At 41.4% G+C, this 15940-nt stretch overlaps 1 protein-coding gene across 2 annotated transcripts in view; it reads right to left on the bottom strand.

Moving 5' to 3' along the window:
* Positions 1 to 15940, bottom strand: part of MRPS5 (mitochondrial ribosomal protein S5) — a 62893-nt gene that overhangs the window by 46255 nt on the left and 698 nt on the right. Inside the window, exons 1-2 of one of the 2 annotated variants that reach the window (XM_068940486.1) lie at positions 15449 to 15798; positions 6838 to 6975 (exon numbers count right to left, since the gene is read on the bottom strand). In XM_068940486.1, coding sequence (XP_068796587.1) covers positions 6838 to 6975; positions 15449 to 15515 — 205 coding nt within the window. In that variant the 5' untranslated portion in view covers positions 15516 to 15798. Of the gene's footprint in view, positions 1 to 6837; positions 6976 to 15448; positions 15799 to 15940 lie in introns of those variants that run through there. The other variant, XM_009686841.2, reaches the window with a different exon arrangement.

Genomic DNA, 15940 nt, shown 5'->3' with positions numbered 1-15940 from the left:
CTTGTAAAAAGGAAGACAGCAATGGCTGAAATGATCTTTGGAAATCTTATTAAATCTCTCAAACTTCTGGTAAAGTGATACAGCCAGTAACAGACACCCTCCTGTAGAACCGACTAATGCATAAACCTCCTAATTCTAGGGACCTGCGTCAGTAAATGAACTCCCAATCCCGAGTCAGGGTGCAGCATCCCTGTAAAGCTGAAGGCGCTGTACTTGCATTTAATGCATTTGTACAGTGCCGATGATCTCAGAAAATTCATCATTCTGACAGTGCCCTTCTCAGTTATGTGCATGCCTGCTATGGCAAATAATGCAACTACGCCACATAGCAAATAAATCCCTCGCCACTTTTTGGGAACCTGTGTTTAAACTGTGCCAATCTAGAAAACGTCCCTACAAAGATGCCTCTATGTATTAAGTTTAATACTTTGGATTCTCTGTCACAGCTTCCATGCTAAGTCACCTCTATAATAAAGCAGTTTTTCTAATAATTTAACAAAATCAAGAGATGCTCAGAATCAATTATTCAAAAGCAAGACCAACGTGCCAATTTACAAAGGAAGGATATCAAGAGAAATTAGGGAATACAGACAAACACCCCTGCATGTTGAACTTGTTTTCACAGCGGCCGTCAAAAACCTGCACCCTAAGAGCAACATGCTTCTGCTCTTCTGACAGGTTCTTTTTGCACGGGCAGCATTTCTGCTTCTTACTGCTAGTTGGGTTTCCGCAATACTGAAACGGGAAAGAACCTCATCCTCTAACAAGCTTTCTGCCTTCTATTTGTTTTGTTTTCCTTAATGGTGGTGCTAGTTCCTGTAGGTATTCTTACACAGACAAACTTTAAAAATCCCTTTGTACGCGGCTGAAGTGCCAAAGGTTGCCTGCTTATTTATAGAAGCTTAATAATGCCATTCAAAAAACAAAACAAAACACACCAGGTCTCATTATGTGGATTGCAGAACAAATCTAGTTTAGGTGTGTTTGCAAATTTGTTGGAAACAAAGGACGTCTCTATAATCTAACCATTGTTCCCGTTCCACCTATGGGAAAGTTGGGGGCAACTTCCCAATAACCAGAAACAAAACGACTGCATTATGAAATCACAAAGAAACCTTTGCAGTTGGAAAATACTATCCTGAGAGATGCAGTCATACTGCTACACGATGAATAACTCTGCTTAAGCTTCCAGCCCGCTGCCACAGTGCGTTTTGCAAGAGAATTCTGCATTTCTTCAAAATCAGCACTTCAGCAACATGCTGGTGGAAAGCTACAGATATGGGTTCCTCAGGATAGCCATAATTCAAATCCTAAATAAATACTGCTACAAAACTAATCAATAATAGATAAGAACTTGTTAACTGAAACAAAGAACCAAAATGGCTGTAAATAACAACTGTAAATCCTGGCAAACAACTGAGAACTTGTATTTCTTCACAGCAGCTTAGAAGACAAACAGGGCCTTAGCTTAGCTAATAGGTGCTGTGTTCAAGCTACTATCTTTTGAAGGTTGCTCGCATTATTAAATCTTTCGTTTCCAGCTCTCTGCATTTTAAACAGTATTAAGAAGGTGGCGTCAACGTCATCAGATGCATTTGGGGAACACCGATTTCAAAGAGGTTTGCAAACGAAACACCCTTGCTCTGGTTCATTTCCTCAAACCAAAACAAAAACCGGAGGCCGCGTGCCTGAAATGACTTCAGCAAAGATTTACTGCACGGGCACAAATCAAAACCAGGAGAAACAACTCCCTCAGTCAGCACTATTAACTTTTAGGCACTTTATATTCTTTCCCCTTCTCCTGACTACAAACAATAAACCAATTATTCTTCAACACACACACACACACACGCGCGCGCGCGTGTGCACACATACACACACATCCCCCTTTTAAAAGGAAAAAAAAAAGGCAGTTCTACATTTGTAGATCTTAATAGCATTGTTAATTCTGAAATAACAAAACTGTTCATATTTTATTGTTGGCAGTGACTAGTGGCAATTTAGCAACTGTTTATGCAGTGTAGTCATACTTAGTTAATAAAATAATCTTTTAAAATGGAAAAGTTTTCTGGTTGTTGCTGCTGTTGTCGTTTTTTTTTTTTTTTTTAAAAAAAAAAAAAAAACCCTCTGATCCTCAAATTAGGCCAGACAGAAAAATGCACAATTTTATCCACAGCAAACTCACATAGGAGAACTGGGAAAATTTAACATAAAATGTAATTAAAAAGTAGGGATTCAGGAACTGATGTTTCCAATAAATAACCTAAACACAAAGGTTTATTTTGAGCACAACTCCTTACAGCAAGTAAAGCCTCCAGAGACAACACGTGTTACTCCCGAGTATAATTTTACGTGGTTGGCCTAAATGTTTCCCTCTTGGTTGTTATAAACTAGGTCTAAAAGCTCCGGAAAGTGGTCATCTTCTGAATTCCATATTCTAACCTAATAGGAAACATCCTCTAGCAGCAAAGAACTTAAGCTCTTCCTTTTCATTTGTTCCCAAGCGCAATCAATGGAATTAATACAAGAAGTAGGAAAGCATAATTTTGATATAATCACCGTTTCACATAAAGTTCATTAGACTCGCATACACTTGGATACACAGTGGATGTTGAGGAAATTGTGCTTGCACGGTATTACTGAAGGGTTAGGATGATTTAGGTCAAAGATAATTCGTACAGGTATCGTTCTACATAGCAGCTCGATATTCTGTCTGGGAGCAAGTCAAATGGTTTCAGTATTCAGGACACGTCTGCGTGCCTCCGCTGCCTCTGACAATGACAGCCCCTATATTTCAACGCAATTCTGTGGCTATCAAATTAAAACAGGGTCCATATCTCACATTTTCCCCAACTGTCCCTCAGCCATAGACACATACTTCTTCCTTGACACATATACAACACTTTTTTAATCAAAGCTTGTCAAAGATTGCAAGCTTAAAAGTATTTGTCCAGAAAGTCTGGATCAGTGGGATTTCCCAGGCTGTATGCATGCACATGAAAGCGCGTAAACGTACAGAGCGGCAAGGAAAACAGATCTGCCCTATCCGCTCGGACAGAATTTGGGCTGAAACAAGCAAGACGTTATTTGCGCGTGCCAGGGTCTGTTTAGACACACTGGAAAAGGAGGCAAGATTTTTCAGAGGAAGGTATTCAATATGGTTTGGGAAGAAAAAAAAAAAAAAAAACCCACAGGTCCTTCCAGAGTATCTCTAAATAAGCATGTGAAATCTCTAAGTATTTCGGAGACTATAAACTTAATTGCTTCTTATCGTGGGTGAGTGGGAGGGGGAAGCGAGGGAGGGACAGAAGCTCAGCCTAGGATAACAAGATCAGTTTAAATTACTTCATTACAGACTCACTGAAATACGCCATCGGACAAGAGCAAACCCCTGTGTGCGGTTCTGCTGGAGTGCAGTAGCCAGCTCTCTGGGTAAGGACCACAGGCTGCCTAGGATAATTGCAATTCCTCCTCTTTAAATGAGTTAAACTATTTATTTCTAAAGGTCAAGCTGAAGGTACAGATGACCCTCCTAACAAGAGGATGTTAACATTTTCAAGATTATGATAGAAGAGAAGTAAACCTTCACCAACGAGACAGAAAAGTACTGTCACCATCCTCAGCTAGAAAGGACTGTCATTTGGTTGACATTTCACTTGAAAATTGCTTCATATAAAACGGTCATATCTGCATTTTTTAATGTTGCCATACTTCTGAAACAACTCCACTGCTAGAGAACATGAGTGTCATAATGTGATTTATATAGCTAATATCTTACTTCATTTGAATTTTCAATTTTTTTATTAAACTACTCAAAGAACACTAGCATGGAAAAACGGAAGGGAAAACAGCTCAGCAAGAAGAGCAGTTAGGAAACCAGCAGCCTTCCACCAAAAATATTACCAAACAGGAAAAACAAAAACAACCTCCTTGCTTTGAGAGCATCTCTAGAGAAGAAAGAAGGCTTTTAGTACCTTACTATGATGATTTTTTTTTTTTAAACTTACGAAGCCTGGTGGCACTTGCAAAAAGAAGGGGAGAAATGCAGCAGCGAGTGCGTAAGGTAACTGGGCAGCATGAGCAAGACGACAGTGCTGCTGACCGACACCAACGTCAGGAAGCTCACGGACAGTCATACATGGCTAATTCACGATGGTGCAATTTCATGCACCTAGTTGGAGTGCAGGAACAGCCGCCACTGGAGCACTTTGGTCAAAGGACTCTGTGCCCGACAAGGCAAAACCGTTTCCTTTTCCTCATCTCACCACTAGAATCATCGGGATGGAGCGCAAAACTATACCTATGAGAATCAGAAAAGCTGCAGGGGCAGAAGACGCTGCAAGTTGAAAAAGCAAGCATCTAATAGCTGAGATAAAACCAGCGTTGGCCCCAAACCTTCTGCAAACAAGTCAGCCCCACAGGCTTCTCATTCTAGTTAGTTGGCTGAAGCTCCAGAGTTTCTCTTCCCCTTGAAACCCACAGAACTGAGCCAGTGCTTTGCCACGGCCTCACCATCCATTTAACTGTCCCCCTCTTCTCCTAAAGATACTCCGCAGAAATCGGCTATTGGGAGTTTCCCACGTACCTGTTCTCCCCAGGCATTAAGCCAGCCTACTTTCCGCTCATGCAAATACAGCTCCTGTTTGCTACCCTCAGCACTTAGATTTTCTTTCCAGATACTTCCAAAGCCCAATTCTCCATGGCCTATTTCAGCACGCACCTGTTCTCCCACACCAACCTTTCCAACGTACGTGATCCCAAATATCCTTCAGAAAACATCGTACAAAATATGGCAGGTAGGTGACCATGTCCTAAGCCCCATCATAACTTGGGGTAAGACATACTGGGCTGTAAGACTTAAATTTATGTTCACAAATGGAAAGCTACACACGACCCACACAAAACTTTGCTGCTTTTTTTTTTTTTTTTTTTTTTTTAACTCAACAGCATATCTTTCCAGTGCATGCATCCAAGTGGAAAAAGAACAGTAAAAGTTTGAGAGTAATCATAATTGAAAGAGTAGCATTGTACGCTCCATATATCATTACCTCATTAGTATGGGGACTCTGTAGAGTTGGCTCATGCTTGAAATCAATAGAATAATTTTAAATTTCCAAATGAACTGCATGATGAATTGAACAAAGAAAAAACAATTACTCTACTCTCTACAGTCCTGTGGGATCTCTTATTTATCCAGCTTGCTTGATTGCTTTGAAAAAGCAGAAAACGGTTCTTAAGAACCAAGCACTTTTTTTTTTTTTATGTCCCATTTTGCAACCTGCCTTTTTAACAAAATGGCCTACCGATAGCTTATAAAGTGAGGTAGCACAGTACTTTAAAACGATTGCATCATACCCTTTTGTCCACGGTTTGTTTTTTGTTTTTTTTTAAAAAGAACAAAACCACAGACTGATTTCTAAAATAGAAACTGATGTCAGAAGAACAGTACTTCGAAACACAAAACCCTCAGCCTTCCAAATTTGATGGCTACAATCTCTGCTGGATCCATAAAGGAGGTACGCTTAAATCCTTGCAAGCTGTTATACCTTATTAAATAAGCTAGTAGTTTTATGCAGTTTGCCTAAACGTAACTTGTTTTAAATGTTATTAAGTCAAACAATAGGATGTCACTGCAGCAAATGTTTTGAATGCAGTCATCTAACAAGTGAAATGACGGCTGGCAAAACTCCTGGTAAGACAGACCTGATCTAGGCTTTATGAACAGAAGCAGGATTGAGAGAGCATCGAAACCACAAATTATAACCACGCTGCAATGACTTGCAGTGCTACTCTTTTAATTTAAGATAAACAAAATAATAACTGTGCTTTGCTTCTTGCAGATCCTTATTTTGTGACTGCTTGGGCGCCTAAGAGAAAGTTCCAATTGATTTTTTTCTGCAGTTGGGATGCTTAGAAAAATCTTTCCTGCACAGAGTCCCCAGTTCATGCTGTAGCCCTTTGCAGGTCTTTTAAGACCTCTTCACCCTTAGGTTGGTTTGAAACGGCCAAAGTTTACTGAGCGAGAGGAACAGACAGACCGCGTCATTGCTTAAGCCCCACTTCTCTGGAAAACGTAAGGAAAAGAAATACACTATCTTCCACCCAGACATCAAGAAGCATAAGAGAAAACTGCCAGTTCTGAAAGTCTGATCTAGCAGAGCTCTCGTATTCTGTGGATTACAAAAAGTCAAAGAGCTGCGACCCTCCAACTGTTGCAGTTACCTCTGCCAGAGATGTTCTACTGCTCCTTCCCTTCCCCATGGGTAACTGCTGCCACAGGTTAGGGACTGCGAAACAGGTGGAGTTTCTGCCCCTCAGCTATCGCAGTTCACAGTCCCAAGCGTGAATTTAAACAGTCATCATTTCTCAATTACGTTAAGCATCTGTGTCACTCCTTTCAGGACCGGAGGATAATACTGCAGCTGGGCAGACAATTAGCAGGACACTGTCAACATTTTCTGTTTAGCCCTTTATTGCTTTTTAATTGGTTAACTTTTGAGACAGCACAGCTTGAATAGTATGTCTTGCCTGTAGCTCAAAAAGCATTTGGAAAATAAACATATAATTTATATTTTTAATAATGGACTAAGAGACCAAGGGGAAGGTGTTTCCCCTTCCCACCTAACGACGTATATTAAATGAATTCACTGTGAGACGAAGCCTCACTTGCTATTACAAGGTAATAAACTGACCTTGCGCGTGCAATTCTGTCAATAGCTGTAGTTACAACCGTTAAGCTTATGAGATATATAGATGACTGTGTCTGTCCAAAGCAAAGTTTTCGATCCCTCCTCTCTTTTTTTTCAGACGTTAATTGTAATCCAACTTGAGACTTACACATATTGAAGAAACTGCTTTGTCTGCATTGCTCTACTGTCACGCTCCGGGGGACGGAGATGGAACACCTTGTCTGGAGAGCCCATGCCAGGCTAGAATAAGAACAGCAACTCCCTTTCACTGGCACGGAAGCAAACCCTGAGGATGAAGACACAGAGGTGTTAAGATACAGAATAGTTTCATTTTGGAAATAACATTCCCCTCAAATATACACAACAGAAAAAAATGGGAACATTTACTCATATAGTTTAATTTCTAAAGGGAATTAAATTTATGCTTTCTGTCTTGAAGCGCAAAGCAAGTTGCAGCAGGGGGGAATAATATTGCAGTAGAAAATGTCACAAACAGAAGCAAGCCAGAAGGCTTCTAACATATTGCTGATAGAGCGAGAAACCACCCTCTAAAAGGAGAAATATTTTCCTAGCAGCAAAACATGCAATAACGCTCCTGAACACAATCAACAGAGATAAATAAACACATCATAAAATACTATATGCTCTATGAAATGCATATCAAAGGAGCATATCACAACTGGGGCTTACCTACAGCAATGAAAGCAAGATACGTACTTCAGTTTATTGCCCAGCATAGAGTGGTATTTCTTTAGAACTAAGAACATACGTTATTTTAAATCAGTACTTTCCCCAGCTACACAATAATCAATCCAAACAGTATGCATACCCAAGAACCTAAAAAAAGCTATACGCTCGTCTAGTCTTGAAAGTAACTATTCAGCTTGTTGTTCAGAAATTATATTGTAAATACAAAAAATATTTCTACTTCTGCCTAAAAGGGAGGACATTTAAATTCAATCTTTTCAACTAGCCTTTACATGCAAAACCTATATACGCCTTTTGTCCTGTGCTGTTAACATCCATAATCAATAAAACAACAGGCCATTTTTTGAAGTTAGGATAGTACCTTCTCCTAGGCAAATAACAACTAATTCAGTTACTCGGGGTAATGAAGCAGGAAGTTCTAAAAATTTCTCTCCAAGTAATGTTTATAATAACGTTTATAATGCAAATCTATCTTCTTTCAAAAAGGTAAAGTAGAAAATAAAACTCTGTTACGAACATTTTGTGGAAAAACTATTGAATTTCACAAAACACTGAGCAGCCTAGAAACAAATATGCAAAAACGTGACCAGAACATTCTTAAATATCTGGTTAAATTCAAAGAGAATAGAGAACAGATCATTTAGCGTCGTAGCATGAAACACCCACAACCAATATACCAGTCACCATTCAAATGTTTCCTTTTACTTCAAAACTCCTACTGAATTAGCAGTCACCTCTAACATACAGCTTCATACAGGGTACACAGATAACGTTAACGACGAACCTACAAGCACACAATTCTTGAGCCCTTTTGTGTTCTCAATATGCTTTTAATGACAAATTGTTAATCTACAAGAGTAAACGAAGAGTTCAGCTGAGAACAATTTTTATAAAAAACGACATGAGAGATTTATCTATTTTTTGGAATCGCACGCAGTTAGAGAAGCTTTTTTTTTTTTTTTAAAGAAACATCAATTATCTACAAAGTAATTTCAATCTGCATTGTGTGGCAGTATTTATAATTTCCCTTGTTACATCCTTTAATTGCCTACAGCTGGAAATTACTTGAAAACAACTTGCAAAATCGCACCCTGTCTTCTTCTCGCATTTATGAATTTTGTCATACCTCGAATATGGTCTCAAGTGGCACAATTAATTTTTCCCCACCGTTACACTTCACATGCTTCCTGCAGGCCTGCAAATGATCTGTTCACATACATGAGCACATCTACTGATAATTTCCAGGAAAGAACTTTTCTTTAAACATCAAGACTTAATACATCTGGTTCTTAACACTCTTCCTAGAAAAATGACCTCATTTGGAGATTTTAAGACCAGATGTACTGGTTCAGGCTAACGGCCTATCTAGTTCAGCCTTCTGTCTCCAGCAACAACTCTCAACACCTGCTTGGGAAAAAGTTAAAACAGCAAATACATAGGACACTGTCCTCCCTAGTATTTGCTCAGTCCCCGACTACTTTCAGATCTGGTGATTTCTTCAGACTCGTGTAAACATCTTGCATCTGCAACATCCTGTGTTGAGGCATTTCACAGGTTCACTACTCATTGCATAAAGAACGAACTCCTTTTGATTATGTTCAGCTTGGCTCTCCATAGCTTCGTGGCCTAGTCCTCAGATTGGAAGAGACGGTCAGCTCCTATCTACTCTCTCTGTGCCGTGTAATTTAGCAGACTTCTCTCATGCTTCCCTAAGAAGCTGTCTTCCAAGCTGAAAAGTCCTGGCCTGCTCAGCTGTTTCTGTAGTACTTCTAGTCACCCTTCTCCCCTTTCTATCGTTCTCCAGTTTTAATTTAGCCTTTTGGATATTAAGTGATCCTTCATCTCTTTATGCTGTAATTCACCATTTTTTTTTGCTTACCCACTCCATCTTCTTAAGGTCCTTCAGCAACTGTCCACAACCAGCCTTTCCTTTCTGCGTCAGATAACTCACTATCTGCAGCAAAATTAGTTATCTTGCTGCTCTCCCCCTTTCCCAGAGGGTTTATGAACATAAAACCTTTACCTTCCCCAAAAGAGCTCTGATCATCTTTCCTGTCTTTCAGACAATTATTTATCCACACTAGGATCTCCTCTCTTATCCCATGTCTGCCAAACTTCTTAAAAGCTTGCGGTGAGGGACTCTGCACAAACCCATTTGGAAATCTTGCAGAGCACATCAACTGGATCACCCTTACCTTCATGAATCTCTTAGAAAAAACAACACACACACACAAGCTCTAACTGATTTGTAAGAAAGAACTTTCCTTTACTGAAGGCATGCATAATCTTCCTCATCCTCATACCTTCCAGAAGCTTTTAAAAAAATTGCTGCTGCATGACCACCTTCCAGTCTTCAGGTACCAAAGAAGTTTCACAGGAGAAGTTACAAACTACTATGAGTAATTCAGCTTTTTCATCCTGGCTCTTAGAATTAGTACGGGAACAATGTCTGATCCTGGAGGTCTGTTAATATTCATCCTGCATATTTGTGCCATAGCCTCATCTACAGTTCCTTAATTTCAGAAAAATCCTCCAACTCCACACCACCATCACTACAAAGGGTACCATGCTGAAACCTCCTAATTTCTTCTTACAGTGAACAATGATGCAAAGAATTAATTCAGCTTCTCTGCCCTGCCATCTCTGAGGGCTCCTTCTATGTCCTGCTTGTCTACAGACATTTCATTTTTAGTTATCTATTGGAGAAGCACTTTATTATTAGCTAAAATGACATAAATGACCGGTCAACACTAAGCTCATCGTCAGGAACAACACTTGCGGTCTGGGCCAGACTGACTGGTCTGTTGAACGTTACAGGGAGAAAGTCATTGCTTTGTTTGCACTGGTCGTTTGTACTTCTAGCAGCTAAGCTGCTGGATCCTTTCACAGTTCTGTAGTATGAAACCACACTCTAAAATCTCTGCCTAAGGAACAATACATTCATTTGGAAAATAAAACGTTAAAGAGTACTGGATAGGCTACTTCACTGTCAAAAGTGTTTGCAATGCAACTTGGGTTTTTTGTTTTTCTTTTTGCTCCTGCATTTACTACAAAAAAAAAATCCACACACTAGATACCAATCCAACTTCTTCTGAAACAACAGTGCAAATATGAAAAAAGTCTACGTAAAGGCAATAAAATCAGGACAAAGTGACAATAGTACAAAGAATCAAGAGGCAATGGAATTGGATGAGCAATTGCTACAGAAAGAATTTTGACAGAATAGCTAGGGCACAGAAGAGGAGAAAAAGCCAAATGTCAAAAAAAGGAGAAGCCAGATGAACATTGGTATTAGACAAAAAAGGCCAGAAGACCTCCACCAGATCTCAAGTCTTTTGATTGAAAGCTATGTTAAAAAGTACTACAAAATCAGAGTATAGCAATTCGTAACAGAAGTTGCTAAAAATCTTGGGTGAGATCCTGCTTTCACTGAAATATATGACAAATCTCTTATTAACATTTTCTATAAAGATTTAATCTTGTTTTTAAATAGAGCGTTACCAGGAAAGCAATTTATATTTTTAAGATTTGCCGTTAGAAAATACCAGCTCTGAGCTGGAAATCAAAATCAGATGTCTAGGGAAACCCAGGGGCTGTGATGACCATATTCTGGACACTGCGAGAAGGGACAGTTTTGGTCTCCGGACTGTAGCAGGACAAAAGGAGGAGGAGGAAGATGTAGCAGAAAAACATGATTCCTAAAGTCTGAAACACTGAGTGCTGGTATTTAATAGCGTGTACCCACGCGCTGCTGTGCACATACTGCTACCGAGGGAATAGACACTTGGAAAGCAGAGCAAAGAATAAAAATATTTATGGAAGGTAAACAGTTTGAAATGTCACATCTCAGTAAAACTGCATTGTGACATGTGAGAACGTCCAGTTAATGCATCATATCCTCCATTTCCTATAATTCTTCCAAACATCACCTCCCATGATGGGAATTTAAATTTAAAATCTAACATCTTTCCTACTGTAAGCTATTAAAAACTCAATTGGTACTACAGATGTCTGTAAAAGCAAGACAGGTCACAAGTGCAGGACTGATGTCTTGCCACCAGCAAAGGACAAGTCAACCCGAGCAGAAAAAAATGCATGCTTATTATATACAGGTCCTGCTCTGCACTGAAGAAAATTAACCCCTCAGTGCAAATTTATTTCCTGACTATAAACATTACAACAATTAAAACGTGCATTGATGAGTGTAATGCTTCATTGGTTAAAAAAAAAAAAAAAAGGCAGCACTAAAAAAAAAAAATCACCTCATAAAACCACTGTTAAATCCTTTCATTTTTTTTCACAAGATGCAACAGTAACCACGGGAGAACGAGCCTTGTGATACATGGATACCTAAAGCTAATGGTTGAATAATTCTCAGTAAGGGACTGCTCCTAGGAACCAATCATCTTATTTCTGCAAACTTTTGGTTCCTAAAAGTTTTATTTCTAACGCTCACTCTAGCTCACAGACAAATCTACTGTTTGGTTGTACCCACTTCATTATAACTCTCCTAACATTTACTTCAGTAATATATTGGTTTACGCACCACCTTTAGGAGATTTAGGCAGCGGGTGCAGCACCTGTCACCACACACCATGCCCCAAACTGGCACACGTTACCATTTGCTTTCTACATCACCTAACATCTTGCAAGATAGCAAGCACGCTGAACATCCACACATTTACTTCACTAGCGAACGCAGCGTTCAGCAAGTCTGAGCCCTAATTAATTTTTTTAAACAACTGGCAACAATTTATTAATGCCCTTAATCCTTTAATTATTTTCAACAGGAATTAAATATAGAAAAGCGTTCTTAGCCAGTTCTGTCCTCGAGAGAAAGAAATGCTGCATTAAGTTAGTTTAGCAGTGAGAACTGCATTGTAAAAAAACTAAAAAAGAGCCTTCAAGAAGTTTATTGTGTGGTTATAATTAGAGCTTAGTAAAAATTGCCTGCATGTAGTTCCAGGCATACAAATGGGAGGCTCTAGCCTGAAATAATCACAACATTCTTAAAAAGTTAATTTACAAGAAAACAGAGATGTTCTGATTAAATTCCAAGACTGCCGTTCTGAAGATATCAATTGCTATTAGCATTTACTTGGCAATAACTTTTTTTTTTGCCTGAGGTTTTTCTGTTTAATATTTTGCTTACTTTTTTATTCAAATAAAACTTATTGCACAGAAGTAATATAATCATATGAATAATCACAGCAGGGGAGTGATGAAGTCAGTGTACCGACATTGCTTTTTATTAAAAACCTCCAGGTACCTTGGAAAAACAACTGGATCTGAAGAACTTAATTCCTCAAGCTAAAAAAATGTATTTAAAAATTAAAGCACATGGAAGAGGCCATTATCTACCAGGACTAAGTGTGGAACACAAAGCTAAGCGTTTCACAAAATCTTAGAGGGTCACATCTGGAAAGACATAGATTACTTAAATAACTTAGAAGCAGTTGCAGCCGCCTAGTTTTTCTAGTCTACCAGAAATAAATGACTTCAAATGACTTCTTAGGAGAAACACTTTGACTGAACATGGAAAATTTTTCCCTCCACCAAGGAAACACCTCTGGCCTGTTTTCAAGCCTTCCTGAGAGCTGAGACTTTGATTGCAGATTGGCTAGAGAATGGACGATACTTTGTTATATATTGCCCTAAGGAAGAAAGAGCCTAGAAATTCATGAACTGCATTGTTTTATTTTGTGGTGGAGGAAGAGAAGATGCGGAAGTTTTCAGAGGACTGCAGAGGCAGAAAAAGCTAAAGATTTTTGGTTTGGCTTTGAGGGTGTGAGAGAAAGAAGGGAGGCCCTCATATGAATGCGAAAATGATGTCCAGCTTCCAGATCTTCTAATACAAAGCTTGAATAAACTTTTACCAATGTAATCTGACCTTCCTTCCCACCTCAAGTGTCCAGTACTATTTACTATTTAGAACACTTTCCCTAGAGGATACACAAGCATCAGTGTTGTTAATTTGGATTTTTTGCCTAGGATTTAAGTACATGAAAACTAACTGTGTTGCATAAGGGATACCGAGACAGGTTCACATGCACAAACATTTATTAGTGCAGTCCAGAGCTGACAGTATACGTTGATGATTGAATTTACTTTGGGGGAAAAGTGAAAACAAAAAAATGAACACACACACACACATATATATAAAAATAACGCACGTCCCAGGGTGAGTGGTCTCTCCAGTGCAGCAGATGGTTTCCCCCCACAACAATTTCCCATAGCATGCATATACTTTTCATCAAAAACCCTCTCAAACTCCTCCCGGTTGCATGCTCATTGGTTGTTAAAACTCTGTAAAGGCATATCATTGCATCCCCTAATGAATCTAAAAGCTACAACCAAAGGGTAGGCAAAGGGGAACGAAGGGGTCGTTTTCCTGCTGGTGGCAGTTGCTTCCCAGGAGAACCCACCAAACACTACTGGGGTTCACAGATGCAAGGTCTTGAGAATAACAGCCCAGAAACAATAGCATGAAAACAACAAGAGGAAAACACCGCCCTGGAGGCTCTGCAACACACTGCCAAGGCAGCTTGGGTCAAAGGGGACAGAGCTGCAGGGAAAGGCAGGCAGCAGTGTTGCAAATGGAAGGCCCTTAGCAATACAAAAAGTTAAGGTATCTAAGGTCCTGTGCAATAACTACATATAAGTCGCCTTACGTTTGTGTCCCCAAATCTCAGTAATACCCACTGCTTAAAAGCATTGCGTAATGAAAAAGACTTCAGCACTCTCCTATGAGAAGCACGCCAACTGCAGGCCAAACCGTAGCATAAAACCCATCGCAAGATTAACGATATATTCAGAAAATGCCACTCAGCAGCAATTTTCAGTTATACAGGATTATTTCTCATATATCAAAAAAAAGAATCTTCCCAAGGTTCTAGTTTTTGAAGGAGAGATTCAAGTCAATGCTGATCCTTAGTTAAAAAGAAAAAAGTTTTTCCTTCTTCCCAAGTATACTCTTAACCTTTATTGGGACAAACAATACATTTGAGTTTTGGAAAGTGATTGAAGATTAAAAATCAGGAAGAAAGGAGCGCTGATGAGTTACAGAAGTCTAAAAAACAAATTTAGATTCCTAACAGTTAAAAACATCCAGAAAGAGAAAAGAGAAGAAAGCTAGAAAAAATGGGAAGAAGAGAGTATTCAAGTTAGAAAGCAAATCACCTCATTCCGTTTATTCAAGGCATACACTGCTATCCTCATTGCTCCCGTGGGATAATAAGCAGCTAAAATAAAAGACTTTCAAAGGCACAGCTAGACTGCCCCAAAGCCCATGAAGATGAGTGAGATTTGCGTGCTCAAATCCCATCTATACTTTGAAATACATTTTTACTGCCTAAGACGTGGAAGCTGTGAACTAGTGACAACAACAACCTTGTCCACTGTTGACAACAGAAGTGTGAAGCCAGGTGTTATTAAGACATTTATCACGCTTGCTGGATAACATTGCAACACAAGAGCAACTGACTTCCTGTTTCTTGGCAGAACACAGGCCAATGTGTTATGAGAACAATGACAATTTATAAAGTTTGATTAGCTTTGTTTAGATAATAACCCAGAATCGATATCTGGTCGCTGCAGGCACCAGAGCAATGGGGCAGACAAGGGATCGCAACGCAGCTGCAGTGCGACCAGACCCACACCTACAGGGAGCGACGCCGGGCTCCCTGTGGCTTCTCTGCGGCGATCACAAGCCATGCGATACTGGGCTGCACTAACCGCTGCGAGTCCCACACACGGAGGGGCTGAGGCCAACAAACGGAAAACCACCCCCCCCCGGTTAAAACGAACGTAATGAGAAAACAACCCACGTGTGCGCACAGCGGGAGGCACCGGAGCCTGCTCCCCTCCCAGCCACGTCCCGGTAACCCCCCCGACCCTCCTTCCCCGGCTGCGGCGAACCCCTCGCCGACCCGCCTCCCCTGGCAACGCCGCCGGCCCGGGCCGCTGCCACGGGGGGCGGCTCTGCCAACGGCCCTTACCGCCTCCCCTCAGGGAGGAGGCGCCCCCGATACCGTTCCCCCCACCCCCATCACCTCGCCACGCCACTCGGAAGACACCGTTGGCGCAGGCCCGGCCGGCCGCCGCCACCGCCGCCGCCATGCTGGCCGCCCCCTTCCCCCTCTCGCGGCCACCGTACTTGGCCGCCCCGCGCGCTGCCTGATAACAAAGCCAGGGCTGGGAAGAGAGTTAACCGGGCAGGGGTGGCGAAAACCGGCGGCTGCCGCTTGGCCGAAGCCTCTCGCCGCCACGCTCCACGGCCCCGGCCGCCTTCCCCCGGGCGAGCCGCGGGGCCGCGCGGTCGTTCAGGCAGGCGGCGGGACAGCCGCGCGGCAGGACCCCCAACGGCCCCCGGGGCGCGGCCCGCCGACGCCGTGGGCGAGTCTCCGGCGCGCGCCGGTGGCGGCTGGGGGGGGGGGTGGGGGGCCGTGACGGGCCGGGGGGCGGGGCCGGCCGCCATTTCGGGGCGCTGCGCGGGGCCTGGGGCGGGCGGTGGGAGGCGGCCGCGGTGACCGGCGGTTTTAATT

The sequence above is a fragment of the Struthio camelus genome, chromosome 3, assembly GCF_040807025.1.
Source record: "Struthio camelus isolate bStrCam1 chromosome 3, bStrCam1.hap1, whole genome shotgun sequence".
Lineage (NCBI taxonomy): Eukaryota > Metazoa > Chordata > Aves > Struthioniformes > Struthionidae > Struthio > Struthio camelus.
The sequence above is the reverse complement of the archived record's forward strand: the minus strand, read 5'-3'. Positions and strand labels throughout refer to the sequence as shown.